This window comes from Ambystoma mexicanum, chromosome 10 (genome assembly GCF_040938575.1).
Source record: "Ambystoma mexicanum isolate Mex_15411 chromosome 10, UKY_AmexF1_1, whole genome shotgun sequence".
Classification (NCBI taxonomy): domain Eukaryota; kingdom Metazoa; phylum Chordata; class Amphibia; order Caudata; family Ambystomatidae; genus Ambystoma; species Ambystoma mexicanum.
Genome location: NC_090932.1, coordinates 14739404 through 14753106, shown reverse-complemented (window position 1 = coordinate 14753106; position 13703 = coordinate 14739404). Strand labels below are relative to the sequence as shown.

Below are 13703 nucleotides of genomic sequence, written 5' to 3'. Positions count from 1 at the left end.
CTCTCAGGCCAGTATTTGGCCTTGCTTCTGAACCTGGCAGTATATGGCTGTAGCGTTCTGTAAGCCCCTGCTCCAGGCTTGTAGCCCCGAACGTGCAACATATCCAGAATATGGGGATTAAGGCAGTCATCAAAACACTATTTCCCAGAATGCCTTGCACACTGCTTTGTCCTTACCTTTGCAGGTCAAGTGTGGCCGGGTGAAATTAAAAGCACATCTGTAATGTATAATCATTACCAGTGGCAACTAGGACACCCCGATCTCCCCTCCACCCCCTCTGGTTCTCCAGAATAAGCACCAGGTTGTGTGATGATGTTACTGACTTCCTTCTTTTTAAAGAAGAAAATGAATATTATCGGATTTTGCCAAAGTGTTTGCACCAAGCACCCAAACCAGCAAACACCATCAACCCTTCGCAGCCTCCATAAGTAGCAGGTTATTTAAGATCGTGAAGTGCGGAGATTCGTGTAGGGGGCCACCTTTCTGGGGGTGTGCGGGCCTATTTCTTCTCCCAGTCCGACGGCGCCTGAGGAGGTCCATGGCAATGGCTGATCTGACTCGCCCCCCCCCCCTCGAGCCGCGCCTGAAACATGAACATGGCAACGCTTACCCATACATGGGCCTTATCAGCTCCTGAATGGATTTAAAAAGGTGGGACGTAAGATTCCATCGAGCAATAGCTCAGTCAGTACCTGTGATCCTATTGGCTGCCCCGTGGATTTCTTTTGTATTACACTTTAGGGTTTATCTATTGACAACCATGCATTTTAAAGATGAGCGCACTTGAGTTACTTTAGCAAACCTTCTGCCCACTAAGTGCACTAAAAGTGCATATCCTAATGAGGCAGTACTTGTTTCTGCAAAAACCAACAAAATATGTCCCCACAGGTTGTAATCTATCGGTGATGCGGGTACCTATCACCTATGCACACCTCATGTTCTCTAACCAAGAAAAGCAAAAAGGTTTTGCACAAAGCTGTTTCAACTTAAATTAAAGGATCACTACTATCTGAGTGGACCACTCCGTAATTCCAGATGGTGTCCTGGTATTATCTATCTGTACAAACTAACATCTTACATGCATACAATAATACAATTCAGGTTATTATCAGAAATCATTTGCTTTAATTTTGTCACGTATCTATATATAAAATCTAACCATAGACTTCAAAAATGTTTTTCATTATTTAATAAAAAACATAAAACAATCTTTTATACATGAGCCTTAGCAATATTTTGCAAACTATTTGGCAATGTTTTCTTAGAATGGGCTCAACTTTAAATGCATAACATATTCCAAAAAAATAAATAAATAATCAACAGCATCCGAGTAAATCATTAACCATAAAGCACAATAATAATTGAAAACAAATGAGACAAAAGCAAGAAAGGCTGTAAAGTTAGAAGAAACAAACAAGAAAAAGGAAAAAAACTTTCAATTTAAGCAAAAACACTGAGTATCACAGAAGTGAAATTCTTCTCCTATCTCAAAAAGGTGTTATACGATTACTGTTTCCACCCTATTTCATTTATGGAAGTCCATGAATATATATTCCAAGGGTGCCAAATAAGGAGAATTTCCAGTTATTATCCATTGTAGGGTTTGAAGATAGATGGATGGTGTCAGTTTAGTTTGTATATTCACACTTACCAATCATTTCTTACAGAACTGCTCGGGTCTACGTGTGGGGTCTGGCCTTACTAATACAGGCACAAGCACCACCTCTGGGAGCCAAAAGGGGTCAGCCAGGTGTGGTCAAATACGTTTCGGCGTGAAGATCTAAACAGAAAACGCCTTCCTCAGGACCAAAGGTCAGATGTGTAAGACATTAACCCTTAGGAAAAGAAACAAAGGGGAGGGTTTAAAAGTAAAATACAGCCCAAAGGTGGCTGATAAGTGTCTAAAAGCATTCCAATTCCATCCCAGGGTTATTACAAATAGGTGACTAAGAAGTGACAAAATAAAAGCAGATAGTCAGTGTTTCGACTAAGAATAGAAAAGAGGAGCGAGGATAGACACCCAATCCCAATGTGTGATCATTCAACATTCGCTAAAGAATCGTGCTCAAGGAGAGTAGAAAAATATATAGCTCATTATCCAAAGTGAAAGAGTAAATGAATGTATAAATAATTATATAAATAGGAGCGACCACACTAAGATTTCAGCAGGGAAACAAGTCCCATGTGAAGACAAAGTCGCCTAGGTGGAGTAAGACGTGAGGAGCTGGAAAATTAGTTAATGGGAGGACAACAGGCCATCAAAGTGTGCCCAAATCCAAAAGAGATTCTTTACCTCAAGTAGGGTTGAAAGTAAATGGCTGGGACCCAAGCCCAGCAGTCCCAAAAGGTAATACTGTGGTGTCGGCTCACTGGGAGACATCAGAGTACACTACACCAAATGTAGTCTGTACCCGCACCAAGTTCCTGAAAGAGACAAAAATCAAACCAAAATGTATATGTCTACCTCTAGTCTCCTAAAGTCCTAGGGGATATACAATATATTAGGGCCAGAAGGTAAAGCACATAAAATAAGGCTGTACCTGGAGCTGCAGGCTATGGTAGCCAGAGAAGACTGCATGTTCTCATATTAGCTTGTGTCCCTATATCCGCTGGCTGCTTGCTGCAGTATGGGCTTCTGAAAAAGAAAGCGCATGCAGGATGGCATGTCAAAGGTGCGCTATTACTGTGTGCTGCCCGCGGCTTTAGTAGAGGCTGTAATCATTGATTTACAACAGACACGTACTTACCGAACTACTGGGGGAAAGTGGAGTTGCTGTCTCCGCTATAGTCAGGCACGCAAGCCTTCAGGTAATCAGACACAGGGTGTAACGTCGCCGTGTTATCTGCACAAATCAGCAAGTTGAATAACGCGCGGCAGAGTGTCCACGTTGCTATCATGATTCAAAGTCAGTAGCGCAACCTGTGTCAAAGAGGGTGCGCCATGGTTTGAATAATGTTCGTAGTAGATCATCGAGTTGAATAACGTGCAGCAGAATGTCCACGTTACTATAGTGATTTGAAGCTGGTTGCACAATCCGTTTTAGAGGAAGTGCGCCTTTGTTTAAGTAGTGGCTGGACAAGGAAATACACCCTGCAGGGGATTCTCTGTCTATGTTCGAGTGAAACAACAGTTCAAATAGAGAGTATAATCAGCATCTAAACCTATTGGAGATGTTATCAATATTATGTATGCCTTGATGATACAATACTAGTGTCCCTCAGTTGCTTCTGATTGAACAAAACAGTAATATAACAGGAAAGAAAATTGGATGTATCACAAAATATAACACCTTGTCTTATATGGTGAGGGTTGCTGCCCAGTATGGCCAATAAGGTTCAGGTACTGGCCTGTAACTCTGCAGGGCTAAGAGAGATAATCTATACCGATGCCTACATGGTGGAACAAGACAGGAGAGTAGGTTAAGTAGAAATGGCAAATAACCTCTAGCAGTCGGGGTATCATGATTGCCATTTAAGCAAATGCAAGTCTGCCAATCTTGTATTCTTCAGTGATAAGGCTAATAGGCCATCTGGTCAGTGAAGATGGAAAGGCGCTGAAGAGGCCATGTTGGAAAGGTTTGGGTTCAAGAACCTTTCTGAGGAGCGGTGAACTAAAAAGTTGCGTCTGGACCCTTAATGGGTATGGTGTAATGACACTGGATTCAGGACTAGCTCACACCATAAAGAAGGCTTGATTTTTAAAGGTGCCCAAGATCACTGTAGGAATTGATAGGAGGGAGTTTCTTCATTAAGTCCTCTCAGTTTATCAAGGGTTCGCAGACGATTAATCCATCTTTGTTATTCAATGCTCTCTGGGGATTAGAGCTGTTTTTCACAGTATCTAACACCCACCATTGGATGTCCTCAGGGAAATGGGCAAAGGCAACGTAGTGGGACACCATTGGTGCTTGGTGGTTCTTGCATCTAATCCTAGATCGATGTTCATTGATCCTTATGTGAACTGGTCTTGTGGCCTGACCCACATATCTCAGTCCACATGGGCATTGGATACAGTATATTACATTCGCTGTTTTGCAGTTAGATAATAAAGGTATGTCCCATGTTCTCTCCTGAATTTTGAAATTGGACATTTTCTTTGTGAATTTACAGGCATGGCAGTTTCCACAAGGGAAATGGCCTAACAATGGTCTAAGAGTTCTATGACTTGTGTTAGGCTTGCCGTGGCTCATGGAATGCACCAATTTGTCTCTCAAGTTTCTCGATCTTTTAAACGCAAACTAAGGTTTGCCTTTATCTTGGAGACAATTGCTCACCATTGGCCAATACTTCAAAAGTGCCTTCTTGATCGCAAATGTTTGTGTGCAATAGGCTGTAACACATGTTAAGTGATTCTGGGTTTAATCCCTCGAGCTGGATTCCAGCAGACTTTCTTGGGGGGGTAAATCTCACTCTTTTGAGGGTGTGAGATACCAATTACTTCAGGTAGCCTTGTTCTTTTAGATCACTGGCTAGTTTGTTGGCATGTGTATAGTAATCAGCAGTCTCTGTACAATTTCTTCTAAGTCTGAGAAATTGACTAAACAGCAAATTCTCTTAAAGAGATCTTGGGTGAAAACTCTTAAAGTATAGAAAAGTATTTCTGTCAGTGTTTTTTTTTATGTAAGGAGCAAGCCAAATGTCCCACTTTGACGTTAATGCATAAATCCAGGAAATTAATTGACAATTTAGAGTGTAGCACCATAAATTTGATGGTATTGTGTTGGCAATTCAAATAGACAAATCATTCTTGTAGGGACTCAATGTTGCCCCTCCAAAGAAAAATCACATCAACCACTTTCTAATGTGTGGTTTATAGATGTTGTTTTCTGTGAGGACGTATCTCATCTCAAAGGCAGCCATAAACAAGGTTGCAAGGCTGGGAGCAAAGGCTGCTCCCATTGCCGTGCCTCTTGTTTGCAAGTAAAACTGTCCTGAATAGACAAAGAAGTTCCTTTGTAGTGCGATAGTCATCAATTCGACTATAAAAGCCGCTGGAACCCTATGTTGGGTCGCCTGATGAGTGAGAAAAAGATGGACTATCACTATTGCCTCCTCCTGAGGGATGTTAGTATAGAGTGATGTAATGTCCATCATGACTAAAAAATCCTGGTCACCATCAAACGGTTCTCCTTCAAAGATTTTTATGGTTGCTGTAGTATCTTTCAGGTATGTGTCAGTTTGTTGGCTGATTGGTTGCAAAAATAAATCTATAAACTTACACAGGGGTTTTCAAGATGGACACAATCGGCCTGCCCGGTGGGTGTATTTGATCCTTGTGAATCTTAGGAAGGCTGTAAAAGGAGGGAGTCCTTTTCTCTGAATGATTTAAATATTCCAGTTCTTCCTTTGTTATCCATGATTGGTCTGCTGCATATTGAGTGACATCCCGGATCTCTTTTTCTATGTCTAATGAAGGATCCTTCCTTAGGGGACAATAACTTTGGGTGTCTTCCAAAAGGTCTAAGGCCATACTGTTGTATTGTGCCCATGAGAAGAGGACAATACCTCCCACCTTATCTGCAGGTTTGATGATCAAATTAGGGTTGGATGTTAGTTCTTCCAGTGCTTTCTTCTCTTTATTGGAGAGATTATTTCTGACCTGATGATTTGTATTCTGGAGTCTTTTTAGGTCATTCAGAACACATTTCTCAAATAGGACAATTTCCTCCGCCACCTGGTTGTCTGATGGAGTAAAGGCAGAGGGAACCATCAGCCTTGTATCTGTTACGATTTCACATTACCCATGTTTGCAGAAAAAATTACTGAGTCTAACTTTTGCGTGTTTCTGCGGCTCTTGATGAGACAGCTGGTGTTACTGCATCAGAGTATTTTCCTGTTACTCCAACCGGAAGCGAGGGTGCCCTCCCAACCCTTCCAGCCGTAAGTGGGGTGCCCTTCCAACCCTTCCAGCCATAAGGAGGGTGCCCTTTCAACCCTTCCAGCCATGGGGGTTGCCCTCCCAATCCTAGGGAGGTGCCCTCCCAACCCTTCCAGGTGTAACCCTTCCAGCCATTGCGGGATGATGGGAAGCTCAGGCCATCCTAGGGAACAGCAGCACATCTGTCTGCATCTGTCTGCTCCTTCTGACAGAAGAGGAAACCCTGAGCCTGTCCTTTATCTTCAAGCTAACAATCCCCAGATGGACGGGACTGCAGGGATCGGTGCCTCCCTGTGGCCCCTACACCCAAGAAGACCACAGACCTGTGTCTCTGCTCCACAATTCTGTGGCATAAACAAGGCTCCCACACTCTGTGTAATGGTGGGACGTAAAAGCTAGTGCTTGGAGACAGGAGAAGCTGGGGGGGAGGGGAGGGTGCTCTGAGGTCTTTATTCATGGCCCACGCTGAAAAGGTCCCGGTGCTCACTGAAGAACTGTCGCTCCCGGACAGACTGTTCAGGGGTTCCTGAAACATCAAGTAGACTCTGGCCCTCCGTTGCTGGATGCAGGGAGATGTGCATGTAACAGTGTGGGGCTGAGCAATAGCGCTGTATGTGTGCATTCAACCGTTGTGCTATGTGGGATGTTAATCTGTTGCTCTTTTCCCAACAGTGCCGTTCGATTTCTCAAGCAAACTTGAACTTTACACCATGCAAGGATTCAGAGTAATTGGAATGGCCTATAAACCACTGCCCGCCAAGCCCAACTTCAGCGTGGATAGTTTTACAAGGTAAGGGTTCAGAGTCATTTGACTGGCCTATAAACCCCTGACCCCCACCCCAACTTCAGCGTGGATAGTTTTACAAGGTAAGGATTCAGAGTCATTGGACTGGCCTATAAACCCCTGACCCCCAAGCCCAACTTCAGCCTGGATAGTTTTACAAGGTAAGGATTCAGAGTCATTGGACAGGCCTATAAACCCCTGACCCCCAAGCCCAACTTCACCCTGGATAGTTTTACATGGTAAGGATTCAGAGTCATTGGACTAGCCTATAAACCGCTGACCACCAAGCCCAACTTCAGCCTGGATAGATTTACAAGGTAAGGATTCAGAGTCATTGTACTTGCCTATAAACCCCTGCCCGCCAATCCCAACTTCAGCCTGGATAGATTTACAAGGTAAGGATTCAGAGTCATTGGACTGGCCAATAAACCCCTGTGCTGTGGTCTGGTTAAGAATCACACGCAGGCAGGAAGTTGTGGTTATGAATATTTAATTTCGCTGCACACACAGCACTGGCTTCTGCCTTACAGATACACTCTAAGTTTATATATCTTAGCTCCATGCAGAGCAGGAGGCTATGTTTATTTAAATGGAGTCTGTAGGGAGAGCACTGAGGTGCTGTGCTTCCTCTGGCTCGCTGCGCTCGTTGTAATCTTAGCAAGAAGTCGCGCTTGGTATCTCGTGTGTGATCTCACGAGACTTCACACGGGACTTCCTTGAAGTCCTTTACTCTACACCTTGCCTGCTAAGCCCAGCTTCAGCGTGCATAGTTTTACAAGGCAAAGATTAAGAGTCATTGGACTGGTCTATAAATAGACCTAAATGACCTAGATAACTATATATTTATTGTACACAAATAGTCAACATTATGTCTAATATTAACAATTGGTGTGTGTGCTGCCCTGCTAATTCCCCACTTAAAAAATAAAATAGCGATCCCTGTCTCATGGAGTCTCCAGTTTCATTTGCATTATGTGCCACCTAGTGCACAGGCCCGTGTTCATGGGCCAAAGTGCAAGTTTTCATTCGACCCAGTAGGACCTCTATCTATCCCAAGGCAACAGCTTCCTCTAGCGGTGACAACAGGCGAAGCTGTAGAGGAGCAGCAAAATGCTGCTGCAGGAAGTCCCGCCCCTTCACACTTATATGCTGGAAGCCAGAAATCGAGCCATGCTTGACACCAGCGATTGTGTCTACTCCACAGAGAATCTTTGAGATAAGGTATCCATTAAGAAGACCCTATCAGATGTATCCCCGAAGAGATGACAATCTCATGGAGGAGATCCCCGAAGGAATAGGAAAATGAGAGAAAAAGATGATGGCGACGTCACGAGAGAGGAGAGTGATGCACTGAGAAGACTGGCTGAAGAAAAGAGTGTATGAACCATATAGAAACTAATGATGAAGTAAAAAATCAAGTAAATTTACATACGCGAGACAAAGATTGCACGTGTGAAGAGCTCTGCAGAAAATGCAAGCCATTCAATAATTGTACAGATGCAGCAAGGCAAGTAGACTAAGTGATCGTAGAAGCTGGCTATACGTAGTAAATAGACTGTAGCCGGTGCCGCCATTATATATAGGAGCCCGGATATCAATGTCACATTTTTAGTAAGTTCAAGCCCATGAAGGAAAAGGCTGAAGCTGTGTTGCAGCAACAAGTAGCTGTGACTGTGGAAATGCCTGTAAGAGCTGCCTGGCCTGGTGTCAAGGCTGAAGCAGCCAAGAACTGGTTATCTATTCTTGAAGGCAGTAATTGTGAGAAGCTGAATCATCCCTTGTCAAGGTGCAAAGATAGAACACATTGGGCCTCATTACAAGTCTGGCATTAGCTGTGCCGGTAAAACCGGCAGGCTGCTGCCAGACTCGTGGGAATTTACCAGCTCCGGACTTGCCAGAATTACCGGGGCATTACAGCCCCGGTGGTCTGGTAATTACAGAGCCGGCATTCCGTTACTCCCTATTCCCGTGGAGTCCTACAGGACTCCATGGGAATGGGGGCCATGGAAACACTGGCACCATGCAGTAATGGTGCTGGTGTTTCCACATCCGTCTGCGGCCGGTGGCGTTAAGCCCGCCAGGTTAGACCTGGCGAGTGTAACACCACACAGCCACAGAAGTCAAAGTTAGCTGGTCTGGAAAACGGTGCCGGTACAGTTTTACCAGCAACGTTAAATCCGAACCGGCTAACTTGTAATGAGGCACTACGAGTGTCAAGTTGTATTCATTTAAATGCTGCAAAAAGAGTTGAGCATGCAGTTCCAGAACTAAGATAACACTTGCTCACACTACCGTATGTTCTCAGAAGCAAGGATACTTTGCAAGGCCAAGTTCAAAGACAATCTTCATGGCAGAAGGCATGGGTGATGAGAGATGATGGGCTCATTGGGTGGGGAGATAACGTCACGTCCACCTCCTGGCACCTGGGTATGAGCTTACATGTTACTAGTGAGCCAAATGTTCCAGAAGGACACGAGTTTGCCAACCAATTGTAGAGGGCCATATAGCAAAGGGCCTCATAGATTGAAAGCCAATGATGTACTGTGTATCTAATAAGTGTATAAGATGACTTACACTCGGGGTGGGCATGAGTTGCCCACCTGACTGTAGAGACCCAATCACTACCCTACCCCTTACAGAAACTATACTTAGATGTTGCCCTTGAGCTTATCACAACCCGGGTAGGTTTTTCTTATTTGCCACGTAGTATGATGTCACGTATGACACCTTTTTGCTATATAAGTATGATTTTTTATTTAATGCTTCGAGAAAATGCTGCGCGATGTCTGTTGAAGTCTGTGTAACTCCCTGTTTTAGGCAATTGATAATAAAATAGTAAAACGACTTTGCCATCTTCCTGAGTTGGTTCTGTTTTTTGGTGTAAGAGATACTATGCTTCCCATCCACTGCATGATATGTTAGCTGATAAAAATGGCCCTAACGCTCAAAGTGACTGCATCAGACAAACATACAGGGACAAACATACATCTGGCCTTTATTGAATTGTGTGTTGCCTGGATGTACTCCTGGCCTATAAACACAGCAGTGCCATGCTTTTGTGCATGATCTTTCAGGAAGTGATTCAGAAGTTTGTTTTAGTTTGGCAGGACACGCTGCAGCCCCTACGCTATTACTTGGATTCTACTACTGGGCACTTGATTAGTTCCAGCTGCACTTGTGGTCTATAACGACAGCAGAACTACACTTTTGCAAGCACGCTTTCAGCAATTGATTTCATAAGTGTGTTGCAGTTTAGCAGGACATGCTGCAGCCCCTACGCTGTTACTTGGATTCTGCTGCTGTGGACTTGATTGGTTCCTGCTGCACTCATGGTCTATGAAGACAACAGCACATCACTTTTGCATTTGCACTTTCAGCAAATTATTTCATAAGTGTGTTGCAGTTTAGCAGGACATGCTGCAGCCCCTATGCTGTTACTTGGATTATGCTGCTGTGGACTTCATTGGTTCCTGCTGCACTCGTGGTTTATAATGACAGCAGTGTTGCATTTTTGTTTGTGTGCTTTCAGCAAGTGATTTTATAAGTGTGTTTCAGTTTAACAGAACATGCTGAAACCCCTACATTGTTACTTGGATTCTGCTGCTGTGGACCTGATTGATTCGTGCTGCACTCAGTGTCTATAAAGACAGCAAGGAAAACGCGTTTGCGTGTGCCCTTTCAGCAAGTGATTTCACAAGTGTGGTGCAGTTTGGCAGGACATGCTGCAGCCCCTATGCTGTTACTTGGATTATGCAGCAGTGGACTTGATTAGTTCCAGCTGCACTCTTGGTCTACAACAACAGCAGTACTGCACTTTTGCGGGCACGCTTTCAGCAAGTGGATTTAATAAGTGTGGAGCAGTTTAGCAGGACATGCTGCAGCCCATACGCGGTTACTTGGATTCTGCTGCAGTGAACTTGATTGGTTCCTGCTGAACTCATGGTCTATAACGACAGCAGTGACGCGCTTTTGCATTTGCGCTTTCAGCAAGTGATTTAATAAGTGTGTTGCAGTTTAGCAGGACACGCTGCAGCCCCTACGCTATTACTTGTATTCTGCTGCTGTGGACTTGATTAGTTCCAGCTGCACTCGTGGTCTATAACAACAGCAGCACTGCATTTTTGTGTGCGTGCTTCCAGCAAGTGATTTAATAAGTGTGTTGCAGTTTAGCAGGACATGCTGCAGCCCCTACGCTATTACTTGTATTCTGCTGCTGTGCACTTGATTAGTTCCAGCTGCACTCGTGGTCTATAACAACAGCAGCACTGCATTTTTGTGTGCATGCTTTCAGCAAGTGATTTAATAAGTGTGTTGCAGTTTAGCAGGACATGCTGCAGCCCCTACGCTATTACTTGTATTCTGCTGCTGTGGACTTGATTAGTTCCAGCTGCACTCGTGGTCTAACAGCAGCACTGCATTTTTGTGTGCGTGCTTTCAGCAAGTGATTTCATAAGTGTGTTGTAGTTTAACAGGACATGCTGAAGCCCCTACGCTACTACTTGTATTCTGCTGCTGTGGACTTGATTAGTTCCAGCTGCACTCGTGGTCTATAACAACAGCAGCACTGCATTTTTGTGTGCGTGCTTTCAGCAAGTGATTTCATAAGTGTGTTGTAGTTTAACAGGACATGCTGAAGCCCCTACGCTGTTACTTGTATTCTGCTGCTGTGGACTTGATTAGTTCCAGCTGCACTCGTGGTCTATAACAACAGCAGCACTGCATTTTTGTGTGCGTGCTTTCAGCAAGTGATTTCATAAGTGTGTTGTAGTTTAACAGGACATGCTGAAGCCCCTACACTGTTACTTGGATTCTGCTGCTGTGGACTTGATTGGTTCGTGCTGCACTCATGGTCTAGAAAGACAGCAGTGAAATGCGTTTGTGTGTGCACTTTCAGCAAGTGATTTTACAAGTGTGGTGCAGTTTGGCACGACACGCAGATGCCCCTATGCTGTTACTTGGATTATGCTGCTGTGGACTTGATTAGTTCCAGCTACACTTGTGGTCTATAACAACAGCAGAACTGCACTTTTGGATGCACGCTTTAAGCAATTGATTTCATAAATGTGTTGCAGTTTAGCAGGACATGCTGCAGACCCTACGCTGTTACTTGGATTCTGCTGCTGTGGACTTCATTGGTTCCTGCTGCACTCGTGGTCTATAACGACAGCAGTGCTGCATTTTTGTGTGTGTGCTTTCAGCAAGGGATTCCATAAGTGTGTTGCAGTTTAACAAGACATGCTGAAGCCCCTACACTGTTACTTGGATTCTGCTGCTGTGGACTTGATTGGTTCGTGCTGCACTCATGGTCTATAAAGACGTCTATGAAGACAGCAAGGAAATGTATTTGCGTGCACACTTTCAGCAAGTGATTTCACAAGTGGGGTGCAGTTTGGCAGGACATGCTGTGAAAACATAAAAGTTGATATGAGGCTGGGAAGCCCAAAAGAAACACACAAACACAGGTTACAAAGGACATACAAGTGCTTTATTTAAAAGCTACAACAGTTACCAAAATCAATTGACAAACGGATAGCTATTCGGCTCTCAGAGTAACGTAACGAATTTCAACGAGGGTTCGATGCATTAGTAGAGAGACCGTACATTGGAATACTTGGGCTTTTATATCCTTTATCCAGCCCTTGGCCAACCCCCTCGCGGGTTAACCATTCTTGGGATCAGGCCTAGGGTTCCTTGCCAGGTCAATCCTATAATGTATGCAGTTCAGCTGATACAGTTGTTCATTTACACATAGGTCAGTGATAGGACAAGGTCTCAGTTCGTGACCCCGACAAGTGGCCTGCAGGCATATTAATTATTCGTGTGTGCGGAGGTCACAACGGCCAGAATCCCACTCAGAATGTCATTCAGCCTCCATTTTGATGTTCAGGGTGACTTCCACATTACAAGAGAACCTAAAATGGCGGCTAAATCCAAGATGGCGACTTACATTACTTTTCGTTAAGGTCAAGACCTTGCCGCGGAGTCTATTTACATGATATTTTAGACAACTTGGCGTAGGCCAATACACATTCAATTACTGCGATAGGAGGCATAATATTATTTCAATTCCAACAGACCCTCTTTTTGGCCTATGCCAAGTGCTAATATCATTTCTAATACTTTTGCAAATAACTCCATGTATTGTCATCCGTACATCCCGAATCATTGTCTGTAATATCTATAGCCATTAGGTCGTTCATCAGAACCTCTTGTAACACAAACTCTTTGGATGCTGTACCTGGGCATACATGCTATGCCCTATTGTGCTCACTGCTTGGGCACAACATCCCCCTAGCATTCCACATATACTCGGAAGACATTGAAAACAACAACAAAGGAATAGCAGGATCCCCAAAATAACCAGAATAACAGAAAGCACCTTCCAACCCCAAGATCGTAAAGAATCCCAGAACCAGGTGCTAAATTCCAATCTCCTACAGGGATATGTACTTCAGAACTAAGAATATGCAAGTTCTGTATTGCTTTAAAAATTGTCGGCGAGGAATCTGGTACGAAAACACAGCAAGCGGACCCCACTAATTTGCATACTCCCCTTGTTCTGGCAGAATGACATCTAATGCCATCCGATTTTGGAGTGCTACCAATCTTATTGCTTTTTGTTCTAGTGTCATATTGTAGAGTATGTCCGTGGTCCGGTTGATCGCTCTCTCCAGTACCCTTGCTAATCCCCTAATGTTCTCAGAGTTTGTTATTTGTCCCCAAAAGGGCACAACTGCTTTTGCTATATCTCCCAATACTTACCCAGGGGTATCTCCGTTCTTGTCCCCCCGTGGGCGAGCCTTAGAAACCTCCAATGTACTAGCTACAAATACCCCGGGTAACATGATTCCTAAATAACAGGTTCCCTGCCAATCCTTGGGCAACCAGGGAAATGCTAAACTACCACAAACAAAATAAACAGGCCCCCCTACATACAGAGGCCTGTTTTCTCCAGTCAAATTTACAATGTTCATACAACCTTCAAAATCTCCCATTGGCCGAGTGCCATTTCTTTGTACACAAAAGGGGACTGAATCAGGA

General features: G+C 44.1%; 1 protein-coding gene and 1 long non-coding RNA gene across 4 annotated transcripts in view; one reads left to right on the top strand and one right to left on the bottom strand.

Annotated features, from left to right (window-relative positions):
- Window positions 1-13703, top strand: part of LOC138491102 (probable cation-transporting ATPase 13A4) — a 995403-nt gene that overhangs the window by 629743 nt on the left and 351957 nt on the right. For all 3 annotated transcript variants that reach the window (XM_069617423.1, XM_069617421.1, XM_069617422.1), the window contains exon 17: window positions 6551-6668. In XM_069617423.1, coding sequence (XP_069473524.1) covers window positions 6551-6668 — 118 coding nt within the window. The remainder of the gene's footprint in view (window positions 1-6550; window positions 6669-13703) is intronic.
- LOC138491104 (uncharacterized) lies at window positions 1115-2967 on the bottom strand. The gene is made up of 4 exons (XR_011275956.1): window positions 2748-2967; window positions 2541-2635; window positions 2294-2424; window positions 1115-1835 (listed from the first exon to the last, which is right to left on the bottom strand). It is a non-coding gene; the product is annotated as an uncharacterized lncRNA (long non-coding RNA).